The following is a 12,828-nucleotide window of genomic DNA, read 5'->3' on the forward strand; positions in this document are numbered from 1 at the left end:
TCAGGCAGGAGAGGCCATGTGAGTGCCTGTCCTTATGATACATGATGTATAACTAAATGAGAATTACTGTGAAAAATAATATAACTTACCAAGGGAAATCTGTGCCTAAGGGTGTTATTTATCAAAGCTTGGGAGAGATACATTTGTGAGCGATAAAGTAGCGACCAATTAGCACCTGTAAGTTTTCAAACAAAAAGGTAAAAGCTGATTGGCTTGTACTTTATCCCCCACAATTTTATCTCTTTTTTAATCTTTTATAAATACCCCCCTTAATGGTGTCACTAGCGGAAAGGACACAAATGTTGGGTGAAATTTAATAGGATAAGAGATTCAGAAAGTGAAAGATTTGGTAAAAAATCTCCAGGATATATTTTTTTAAAGCGGCAATCATTTATACTTTAAAATAAAACTGGTTTTGCGGTGTAAATGATTGCCGCTTTAAAAGAAAAAGCGGGAGATTTCTGACCGAATCTCTCACTTTCAGAATCTCTCATTCTATTACATTTCCCCCGTTGTGTTAATATGTACAGGATACTATAAAACATGTAAACCTCTATTCTTATCCAGTCCCCATTAACCACAACAGGTACTCTGTTACAATTCACATGGTGACACATAGGAGTAATCCAAAAAATACCTCACAGAATCCTGCAGACACATTTTAGAAATTTGCACTAAATAGTAATTAGGTTGCAAGTTCTAACTGAAGCATTCCCAAAACCTCCTCTATGATCCTATCTTTAAGAAGTATTTTGAAAGTGTAAATAGTAGTGAAAACAGAGATCACTCACCACTGAAACCCATCAACGAACAAATCCAGAGCCTTCAAATGTAGTGTACGGTTACAATTCCAGAACATGCAGCTCTTACAGAAATGAATGTCTATGAATTCTATATCATGTAATCACCTCAAGCACCTGACGGGCTCCTCTTCATAGTGGACGCTGAATTCTGTCTGTACCATCTCCTGGTTAAGTTCCCCGATCTCTGTGGCGATGGTGTCAATGAGCTGGGAGAGGAGAGAACACACTGACGTGAGTTGGCTGGAAGAGGCGTGTTAGTAAAACCCCAGGCAGGTTTGGTCACTTTCTTCTGAACAGACAGCGAGCGCTGCATTTCAGCACTATACACCCTGAACTTCCCCAAACAGAGAAAATGATGAATCAGAGCCACGGGCTCAAAGGATGCGGCGAAATAAACACTCTGAATTGTAGAACGCACACACGCAAGACATGTACTGCCTGCCCTCTGTACTGACAGCCTCACTATTAATATGTAAGAGTCATTTACATTATTGCCTGACGATCTTCAAAGATGATGAGAAATAGCTCCACAACGACTTAGAAAACAGAAATTGATGATGATTACCTTTGTGACACTCAACATTATAGAACATAAATAAAGCTCTCTGGATGGAACATGATGGATTATAAAATAAGACCTGCATTGTTGAGCTAGGGGGGCTTTGCTTGTTACTGACTTACGGACAGCTGTGTTCTGTGGCTGGTAGGTTGGATAATAGTGATAACACCAGGGATTTAGGGCCAGAAGTACTAAGCTTAAAAAGTGATAAAATGGAGAGTGATAAACCACCAGCCAATCAGCTCATACCTGCCATGTCACAGGTTGTGTTTGAAAAATGACAGGTAGGAGCTGATTGGTTGGTGGCTTATCACTCTCCATTTTATTACTTTTTAGGGCTTAGTGCATCAAATAAAGATTTTATTTTTTGTTTTGTTTTAAAGTACTTTTGTTTGTATTGAGCTCTATACTATCACCCACAAAAGACAAGAACCAAATATGTCATTGAAACAAGAGAACAATTTTGAGAGAACATCCAGCACATAAATGTGGTACACTGTTCACAGAGGTCTCACTGATACATGCTTAACTGAAGGAGACAAATGTACATTATTCCCCACAGCAGTGGTTCCCAAACTGTGTGCCGTGGCTCCCTGGGGTGCCTCGGGACACATGTAGGGGTGCCGCGGCTTGGTGGTCCAGGACCAACTCAAATTATTAATGGTTAATTATTGAGGAGCAAAACCAGTGCTGGTGGCTGCCAATCATAGAATGTGTACAAACAGAAGCAAATCCTGCCCTTTACCACATAATTGCCGCTAAGAATCGCATATAATAAACCCAATCTAATAAATTTTTTGGGACCTAGGGGTGCCGTGAAAAAAATTCTGATTCTCTAGGGTGTCGTGAATCAAAAAAGATTGGGAACCTCAGCCCCACAGGATAGCCATGGAATGTTAATACATGCTTCTAGTATATGCAAGTGCAGGAGATTGATTATTGCAAAATTGTCTCATCTGTACATTTATTTCAGAGTTGGTTTACACAAAGAAGTAACAAATATAATAGGAGACATTACAACATTGCGGTTTCACAGCCGCACAAACTACATTAAAAAATAGGCATGACCATCCCCCTTTTGGCCACACCCCTCAGTTTGCAGGGCCCAGCAGAATTATTGGCACTCCTGGTCATGACCTGAGTTGTGAACCGGGGTCAGATACCCCAAACCATTTACACCAACACAAGACCTAGGTTTTATCCAGGTCTCTGCTTCATTGTGATAAGGGTATTATTAGTACAGAGCTACTGGAAGGTAGATATTATAGCTACCGGAAGTGATAAGTTGACATCCCATAAATTAATACAGAAGGGAAGCAGGATTTGGATTTATTTGTTTTTATCCTTAGGATTTGCCGTGATCTAAATATTAATTTTAAAGCTTTACATAGCAGGATATATTTAAAACATAAGAGCTGCACATAAGTTGGCTGAAGATAATAAATCCGGATAATCGCCCGGTTTCAGAGTTGCCCCATCTACGTTGCCTCTGCAACAATAGTTGTCATTACTCTCTCTCTGCTATCTAGTCTTGGATGACCCAGAGCATTTAATTTTTAGAATAAAAATAGTGAAGACTAAGCTGTTCTTCATCCCACCCTCCTGCATAAAACCCAACCATGTTGAACTAGATGGACGCAAGTCTTTTTTCAGCCTTACCTACTATGTAACTATGTAACCTCTCACCCTAACCTTCTCTTTATGCTCACTTCTACCCCATCGATGTCACACCCGTCTGTCTAACCCTCCCCTTTAGAATGTAAGCTCCCAAGAGCAGGGCCCTCTCTCCTCATGTGCTTTTCTTAGAATATATATATATATATATATATATATATATATATATATATATATATATATATATATATGATAATTGCTTCAGTGTCCTGTCCCCTGATGCAACTATCCTTATTTGCCATGTACTTGTCCCAAATTGTCTTGTACTATAATTCTTTTTTGCTCATTTGTGTAATGTTAGGCGCTGTGGAACCTTTGTGATGCCATATAAATAAACAATGATAATATTAATAAAAATACCAGATCTGCCCCCAGCTGCTTCTGCTCATACGCAGCACTCGGATCTCGCAGATTCATGCATTCCTATTTGCATTTAAATTTCTTGCATTTATGACTTAGGGATCATACCACACACCCTGCACCCAGGAGAAATATAAGGACCTGATGGTTGTGCTGGGACCTTACTCCAAACATTAGGATGCTGAATCTACCCACTTTGTGTAGTTTCTTCTGGCAGGAACTTATTCCACCCAGGGTAATTCTTTGGTGGGTGTGTCTCACCTGCTACCTTTGGTGGGTGGAATATTCAAATTCAAATATCGACGTTATTACCCAAAATGTCTTCCCAGCCATACATTACTCTTATTGTGAGACAGCCAATAAAGTCTGGTTCCAGCTGAGAGATCTACAGTGTCTAGATCCACAGTCAGTAGGTCTACTCCAAAAGGTTGACATGCAATAGGTCGAGAGGGTCTAAAGGTCAAGAGGATAAAAAGGTCAACATACAATAGGTGGGCAGGGTCAAAATGTCGACATGAAAAAGGTAGACACATGAAAAGGTCGACGTGAGATTTTTTTAATATAATTTTATTTAAACCGGCTTGATCTTAAGCCTCCATACACTACTGCGACTTCTCCGAGGGGAGAATTCAAAGCCATTCCCCCTTGAGCCAACCGGGAAGGTCAGGCCCGGCGGCAGGATCGCATGCAGTATGTTGCATGTGGTCCTTTTGCATGTGATATATCGCATGTGATCCCATTCCCCACTGCAGGATTCGATAGATAGGGATCCGATGCGCAGGGGACAGCACATCGGATCAGAATTGAAGGTTAAACACCTGCGATTTGGGCACTTTTTATCCAATTCCTTGTCCCGATGCCTTGGAAGCGGATGAAAAGGGCCCAAATAGCACTTGTGATGGGGGGATTTACATCATTATCCATATCGGCATAGAGGGAGAATATAATAGTGTGCCAAGCTTAGCGTGGTACTGAGCCTGAAGCATAGCGAGCGCAGTGAGCCATGCAAGCCCTCCGAGGGTACCCTAATTGGGGTTCCACGTCGACAGTTTTTGACATTGACACAAATAAATGGTGAAAAACTCATGTCTACCTTTTCATGTCTACCTTTTTTATGTCAACATTTTGATCCTTGCAACCTTTCCCATGTCAACCTTTTGACCATTTCGAACTTTTGCACTGTCTACTAATGATCCACACCCACTTTAATCATGCTGATGTTTTCAGCCATCAGCAAGAAATTATATAACAGAAAGTAGAAATCACATAACACTGTAGCAAGTCATATAAGTACCACCCTATCCACTAAGCCGAGTGCAAGCAACTAACAACTGTGACCGGTGGCTTTTAATCTTATCTTTATAACTTAGCATCCTGCATGAACAGAGAAGCGGGGATGAGTACTTCATGTCTCAAAATGTGGCCATTGTTTTCTCAGCCCATTTCTGAGATAGGGGTTTCCGGCCATGAAGAATAAGGGAAATCACACTCCGAAAGCAACTCTAGCTAAACGTGTAGGGACAATTGTGTACTCTGGGCCTCATTCAGGGGGCGATTCTCTAACACAGAAATGCGGTAAAAACCCGTTATGCTCTAACCCTAGCAGTGGCAGCGCTGCGGAGGGAATCGCCAGCAAAAGCTGGCGATTCCCTGCAGAAGCCTATGGGCTTCTTACCGCAGCGCTGTGTGAGGGATCCGTCACCGATCCCTCCCAGCATGCCCTGCAGCAGGCTCCGGCGCTCTGCGCATGCACCACATCGCAAGGGACAGCTCTTATCGCAAGAGCTGTCCCTTGCATTAATAACCGCATATGTTACAGCATATGCCGTTATTAATAATGCGATGTCCGGCGATAATGGGCAGCGGATGTTACAACATCCCGCCCTCAGACCAGATCGAAAAGCACCTTTAGTTCTCAAATGGACAAAACCAGACTGCAATGCAGGTGGGGCAAATGTAACATACAGTATGGAGAGAGAATTACATTTGTGGGAGTGATTTTGTTTGGAAAAAAAGGTGCTTTGAATTAGGCCCTTTGTACTTGATTATAAGAGAGCTCAGATTGCACTGGAAAGCTTATGTAACAAGTATCGCCATCACCATATGAACTGCATACTTCACAACTTTTGTAGTGATGAATGCAGAACAATTTGTGCACAACCCAAATGAAGGGGTGTGGCCTCACATGGATGCTAAACCCACAAGACACGCCCCCATTTTCCATCATGTTGTGGGCTTGCCCAGCGCTTCAGGAGCTGCTGGAATGCTCTCAGGCTCTTTCCCTGCCTCTCTCCCAGCAGGCACCTTGTGTGTGTCTTGGTTGCGAGGGGAGGCGGGGGCGGCGATTTGGTGGAAGCCCATATCATCTATATATGTCTAGTTGTCCGTTTCTGTGTCTTCAAAAAACTGCCATCTGTTGGCAGCGAGTGAAACTACATCTTTCTCTCTTACCCAACACAGACGCAATCACAAAGTAGCAGACTAGCTTTCAAAGCATTTGCCTCGAGCGGGCTTACTAGTATGGCATAAACTGCTTGCATGAGTGTCTCTATTATGCCAGTGACCAAATTGCTAATCTGCATTAACAGTGCTTCAATTCTGTAATGCATATCTACATAAAATCATAACAAAACATATGTAATTATGATTATGTGGCAGCATATTCTGACTACCCATATTTATGCTAATGGTTATTGGTACTTATTAATTACATGGTAGCTGCACTTGACACGGGAATGAGCAGTGCAGCTGTGGATCCTGCCTTGTACAACAACATATAAGGTACATTTATATAATTGCTACTTTATTCTGTGGTAGCAGATGTTTTCTACCCATATTTATTTGAATGGATAATAGTATGATGGCCACACTTAACCTAGAAGTTCAGCTATGCGGGATCCAGCCTTGTGTCCCCCACTGCTCTCCAGTATTTACATTTGTTCACAAACATCTGGGGCAGTATACAATTGTTTTCACTAGCATTGCAGCCCGCTATCTCTGGGATGGTGAGCTGAAATGTGCAAACGCGCAGCTAAAACCTGGCTATAATGAGCACGATATGCGCAAAAAAAATAGATCGACTAAATAATGCCCTATGATCTCCAGTCATCTTATATGGGAGATTGGGCGCTTTTAATGTTGGTGTTTTAATGCTGGTGCACATCAGTAACATGTGCTGAGGTAAATGGCTGAGGAGGCACTGACTAGTACCAGAGACAGATTAACACACACATATATGAGGACAAGGCATTATAGAGGTGCAGCAATATATACTGCTGAAAATTTGGTGAGGTCAGATGTGTGGAAAGGTAGGGTCACCTGTCACTGACCTTGTACTCCAGAGTTCTGACTATGAAAATGATTAGAATAATACAAAGAAGATATTTATATTATATAATAATTGTATTTTTCATATCATTTATTTAGGCAAAACAGGAAAGGCTCTACCTCACCTCACCGCACATCACATATTTACTGTTGGGTGAGGTTAATTTATGAGAAGCTACTCTATTTACTGTAGAACCCTTATAATTAACTTGTGCCTGGAAAGCTCCACCCAAAACCGAAAATTTAAATGTTAGTAGAGTTTATACTGCACAGTTACTTCCTTGGGGAGATCATTAGTCCAGGGGTGAACTTCTTTCTCCAACAAGTCTGGGTTTCTTTTCAAAGAGCAGCAATGTTGTCAATGTTCTTCCTCTGTGGACATGAACAAGAAGTTCATGATGTAGGGCAGGGTTTCCCAGACTCCTCCATTACAGTCCAGGGTTTAAAGCTATCCCTGCTCACCTGTGCTCATATCCTTCAAATCTGGACTGTAATGGAAGAGTTTGGGAACACTAATAGCATACCTCCCAACAGTCCCAATTACAGCCGGACAGCCTCGCTTGGAGACTGACCCACATGCAGGCCACAGTGCCTCCCTAGTGGGGGGGGGGGGAGGGGGTTGCAGTGTGTTATCACTGAGTAGATACCCTGCACATGCAAATGGCATCTATCAGTGCAGGGAGGGATGCCAGGGGCTGCCCAGCTGCTCGGGGAGTGCTGGGCATGCACCCCAAAATGGAAAGGAGGTTGTGATGCTTGGTCCCCCCCTCAATCAGAGGCCCCACTCCTCTCCCATGGCCCCATTTTGGAATCAAAAGATATGTTATATGTAATAGAGAAAATGTAGGACGGAGTTGTGGCCTTATAGGAGAACCAAGATCATAGGCCATGCCCCCTGGCCACACTCCTATTTTCAGCCACGTGCCGGCTACAGTAGGTGCGCAACTGTCCCTCCTCCACTGCCACCAATGTTGGGAGGTACGATATTGCCTAGTGTGTATGGGGCTTATCTTTTAAAAGAACTGCACGTTTCTGTTTGACTTTCACTGGAACTAAAGTCATTATTAAAAGCAGGGTGCAAATACAGCTTAATGAGCACTTGCTACAATTTGCGATAGCCGGCAATTTGTTAAATATTCTTCAAGCATTATTAAACTAACTAAATGAATACATTTGCATACGGCTTGTTGCACATTTAGTTTTTACAACAGGCAGTATTATATATGTAGTTGTAATAAACAGACAAACAAACACAGAAATTGTGACTATTGTTGAGAAAGTGTATCTATTTTGCGGCAAAGACAGCATATCTCCACATTTATTATTTTATTTATTTACAGTTTCTAATATAGCGCAGCAAATTCCGTTGCGCTTTACAATAGTAGACAGTGATAAAACAAACTGGGAAACAACAGACAGACTTGGAGGTTAGAGGGCCCTGCTGCAAGCTTACAGTCTATAGGGACATAGGAGGGAAACACAAGTACAGGCACCAGTAATAGCATAGCTTGTAGGTCCAGAGGGGAAGCTATATAATACATAAGTGCCTCAGAGGGTAATGTGGAGGATCCAGACCAGGTTTTGAAGCAATAGCCGAATCCGGGTGTGTAATCAGCAGCACCCAGGATTTCCTGATAGAAGTGCTTCCAGGGTAGAGTGCAAATGTTCTTGATGGTGGATTAGCTGCCCAAGCAATAGGGACCACTGGTGCATTTGCAAGAGTCTGTTTATGCTGTGATTACCTGTATGCTGCTGCCTGTAACTACTCTTGCCTAAGGAATTAATCTGGTATGCTGTGACCTGCTTTATAAAATAAAGATCAAAGTCTTCATTTGAATCCCCGTGTATGTGATCCTTGGCACAATAAGCAATACTCATTCTATTGGCTAGAACCCATCCAATACCCTGCACTAGATACACATGCATGTGGCAAGGGTGCATTTTTCTCTAAGCAGTACATGCCCTTCATATGTACTCTGTTTTAAATGCCAGACCTACAACGGTTGGGCTGCACCTAGCGATGCCAATCCCGGGGCATTTTTTCAATCCCGGAATTTGGGATTGAAAAATGCCCAATCCCGGGATTCCCGGGATTGGCTTCCCTAATGCAAAAACCCGCCCCAGCCGCCCGCATATTTACTTACAGGTGAGGTGCGGCTGGGGCGAGTGATGGAGCTGGGAGGATACAGCCAGGCATTTTGGCGGGAGGATGTAGCCTGGGTGGGTGGGTGGTTGTCGGGCGATGGTACGGGGGTCCGGGTAGAGGCAAACGCAGGCTGGGTGGGCGGTCAGCGCGGTGCGCACAAGATGAGGCTGCTGTTGTGTGGCCTGCGCAGCGTGACCTCGGACGTCGTCACGCTGCGCAGAGCCGCACTGCCCGGGACGGGAGAAGCCAGGCAGCGTCTGAGCACCAGCTCAGACGTTGCCCGGCATTAGACTGCGCATGCGCAGTCTAATCCCGAAATCCCGGGATTGGAAACTCCAATCCTGGGATTGAAATCCCGGCATTTTAGGGGCCAAATCCTGGGATCCTGCCAATCCCGGGATTGGCCACCCTAGCTGCACCACATAAAATACTGCAGAATACAACTCTGCTTTCAATTACGTTTTCTGTTTTGTCTCCATAATAGCATGTAATAAAATGTCTCAACATTTGTTGCTATGTATGTTTGAGGCTCTTATAAAACACTGAGAAACAAAACAGAGTTCTGCTTTACATCCTTCCAGCTACTTCCTGCTACTGTACAGAAGGTCTTTGGAGAGGAGCCAGGTTAAAAAAAAAAAATAAAAAAAAAAAAAAAAAAAAAACACTGGATGGATCAGTTTCATAGCTAGCTAAAAATAAAGACCGGATGCCAAAGCAATCAGCGAAAAAACTTTATTTGTGAAACCAGATTTTGGAAATTATATAATAAATTACATATTGTGCCTTCAATTAACAAATAATATCAGTACTTATACACATACTTATAAATACATAGCCGGCCATGTATCAGGGCCAATATGGAGGAAGGAGAGGTATAGAGAGAAGGATAGGTGTGGCTCCAATACCTTTCCGGTCAAATCCCTATTGAGATTTGACCGGAGAAGTCAAGGTGATAAGGGGGCACAAGATATTGACTATTTCCAAGAGGCCTATTGAACTTCTCTGCTCTGACTTCCTCTGAATGACTGTGTTAACCCAGATAAAAGCTAAACATGGACCCAGTGCAACCGTTTCCAACTAATTCTCAAAGCAGGATTTAAAAACTCTGATTCCCTGTATGTGTGGTGGGGAAATTACAATCTCTACTGGAGTAGTAGGATACTACATCAATGTGGACTTTATAAATATTAACAAAAAATATAATATGCTACTAAGGCTAAACCTACTATGTGTAATAATACATACAGTGTTTGAAAAAATACAGTTAGGAGCTGAGTGTTTGGTATTATCTCTATCCACTTTATCTCACTCCAGCACTTAGTACATAGACCCCTGTGCGTTTTTAATGGAGACTGTCCCCACCACTTGGTAATATGCTAGCAATAAGGCGGTTTGAAATGGTCTCATCAATTTCCCTGCATCAGGTTAATACTCTAAGATCCTTACAGTATGTCCTTATTTGTCTGATTAAAAAAATTGAATTTAATATAATACATGCTATAATATATACTATTTATAATAGTAGTGTAGCTACAAAACAAATGCTCAGTAGAACTGAAGAATACATATTTTTAGCTTAGGATAGACTTGTGGATCGCATCCAACATTACCACTGCTACACCGATGCATCTCTAGAACTATCACTGGAAGTCTCAGGCATCTCTGGAACTACCACTGCTACTCTCCGGCATCTCCAAATCTACCACTGGTGCACTTAGGTGTTTCTGGAAATATCACTGGTAGTCTCAGACATCTCTGTAGCTAACACTGGTACTCTCAGGTGTCTCCGGAACCATAACTGGTATTTTCAGGCATCTCCAAATCTACCACTGCTACTCTCAGGCATCTCTGGAACTACCACAGGTACTCTTAGGTGTCTCCAGAACTACAACTGGTACTTTCAGATGTCTCCAGAACTACCACTGGTACTCTCAGGTGTCTCCGGAATTATCACTGGGGTACTTGTGTATTATCACGGCGCTCATCGCATCGCATACCATAAGGCATGCGATGGTATGCGATATCACGCGATGTTGAACAATGTCATACAATTTTAAAATTGTATGGCATTGTATATGGTATACAATGCGATGGGATGCGATTATAAATTGTATAAGCACCCTAATGGGTGCTTACATTGTTAAATGCACCCTAATGGGTGCTTACAATGTTAAATGCACCCCCATGCCACCCCCCAGTATAAACATGAACCCAAAGCATGGCGAGCGCAGCGAGCCCCGCGAGGGGACGCGCACAACTTCAGAGGTATACGCGTTCGCTCGCCACACGTGGATAGTAGGGGTATGAAAAGGTCGTAGGACTCGTCCCGCCACCCCTCGCGGGCTCGCTGCGCTCGCCACGCTTCGGGTTCACGTTTATACTGGGGGGGTGGCGTGGGGGTGCATTTAACATTGTAAGCACCCATTAGGGTGCTTATACAATTTTTCATCGCATAGGGGGCTGATATCACATCGCAGTGCATCGGGTGTATGGCATGCCATTCGATTAAAAATTGCGCGATCACATATCGGGGGCACCGTGATAATACACAAGTACCATCACTGGTACTCTCAGGTGTCTCTGGAACTACCACTGGTACTCTCAGGTGTCTCCAGAACTACCACTGGTACTATCAGGTGTCTCCGGAACTACCAGTGGTACTCTCAGGTATCTCTGGAATTATCACTGGCACTCTCAGGTGTGTCCAGAACTACCACTGGTACTCTCAGGTGTGTCCAGAACTACCACTGGTACTCTCAGGTGTCTCCGGAATTATCCCTGGGAATCTCAGGTGTCTCTGGAACTACCAATGGCACTTCCGGGTGTCTCCAGAACTACACTGGTACTTTACGATGTCTGTGGAATGACTAGTGCTACTCTCTGGGATCTCTGAAACTACCACTGATACTATCAGGTGTCTCCAGGACTACCACTAGTAATTTCAGGTGTCTCTGGAACTGCCACTGATACTCTCAGGTGTCTCCAGAACTACCACTGGTACTCTCAGGTATCTCCGGAATTATCCCTGGGAATCTCAGGTGTCTCTGGTACTTCCACTGGCACTTCCGGGTGTCTCCAGAACTACACTGGTACTTTACGATGTCTGTGGAATGACCAGTGCTACTCTCTAGGATCTCTGAAACTACCACTGATACTATCAGGTGTCTCCAGGACTACCACTAGTACTATCAGGTGTCTCTGGATCTGCCAATGGTACTCTCAGGTGTCTCTGGAACCTCCATTGGTACTCTCAGAATACAGTAATTGCTGGTCTAGAGAAAAACAGTGGTTGGCAATCACTTCAAGGTGGTGGGGCCACCTAATAAGTTACAACAAAATGTCAAGGGCGATATACAAAATATGCCATTCACCCCCTCCACATGGTCTTGTAATTTAAATACACCTATCAAAACCACTTTGCTTTTCTATGAAAGTCAGGTGGAACAGCAACATTCTTTCTCCGGCTCCCATTCGAAAACAAAGCTCTCAAAGGGCCTGACTCGCATGACCTCCTCCATTGTGTAAACCAGCAGCTTAGGTCCTCTCCCAAGCCACTACAAGCCTCTGCTTCGTGCCAAGGTGCATAAAGGTAATGCTGACGTTCTGTCTAACATCTGACACATGCAGTGCAGTACAGGGTAGCTGGGACTGGACCACATAGGCTACATGGGGAAGATGGTGGGCCAGACTATGCTGCCTTGCAGGCCATAATTTGCCCGCCCTTGGCATAGATGTATGATCCACATCTACATTGTCATTTTACAGTCATCACTTTGGAGGTTATTCTGGTTGGTGCGTAAATTTCTGAATTCTTTCGGAGCGGTCCGCACACCACGCTGTGCGGACATCGTACGAAGAAACGCCCACCGGTCCTCCGCATTCGGACGGACTCACACTTTAAGAACAGGGCGTGTTTACAGACAACATCCAAACCTTGCGTGTGCGGTGGACACACACAT

General features: G+C 43.6%; 1 protein-coding gene across 3 annotated transcripts in view; it reads right to left on the minus strand.

The window, feature by feature from the left end:
- RIN2 (Ras and Rab interactor 2) overlaps positions 1 to 12,828 on the minus strand; it is a 179,554-nt gene that overhangs the window by 91,690 nt on the left and 75,036 nt on the right. For 2 of the 3 annotated variants that reach the window (XM_083175932.1, XM_083175933.1), the window contains exon 3: positions 909 to 1,009. In XM_083175932.1, the coding sequence (XP_083032058.1) occupies positions 909 to 1,009 (101 nt within the window). Of the gene's footprint in view, positions 1 to 791; positions 1,010 to 12,828 lie in introns of those variants that run through there. The other variant, XM_083175934.1, reaches the window with a different exon arrangement.

Source organism: Crinia signifera, chromosome 3 (assembly GCF_055691185.1).
Source record: "Crinia signifera chromosome 3, ASM5569118v1, whole genome shotgun sequence".
NCBI lineage: Eukaryota > Metazoa > Chordata > Amphibia > Anura > Myobatrachidae > Crinia > Crinia signifera.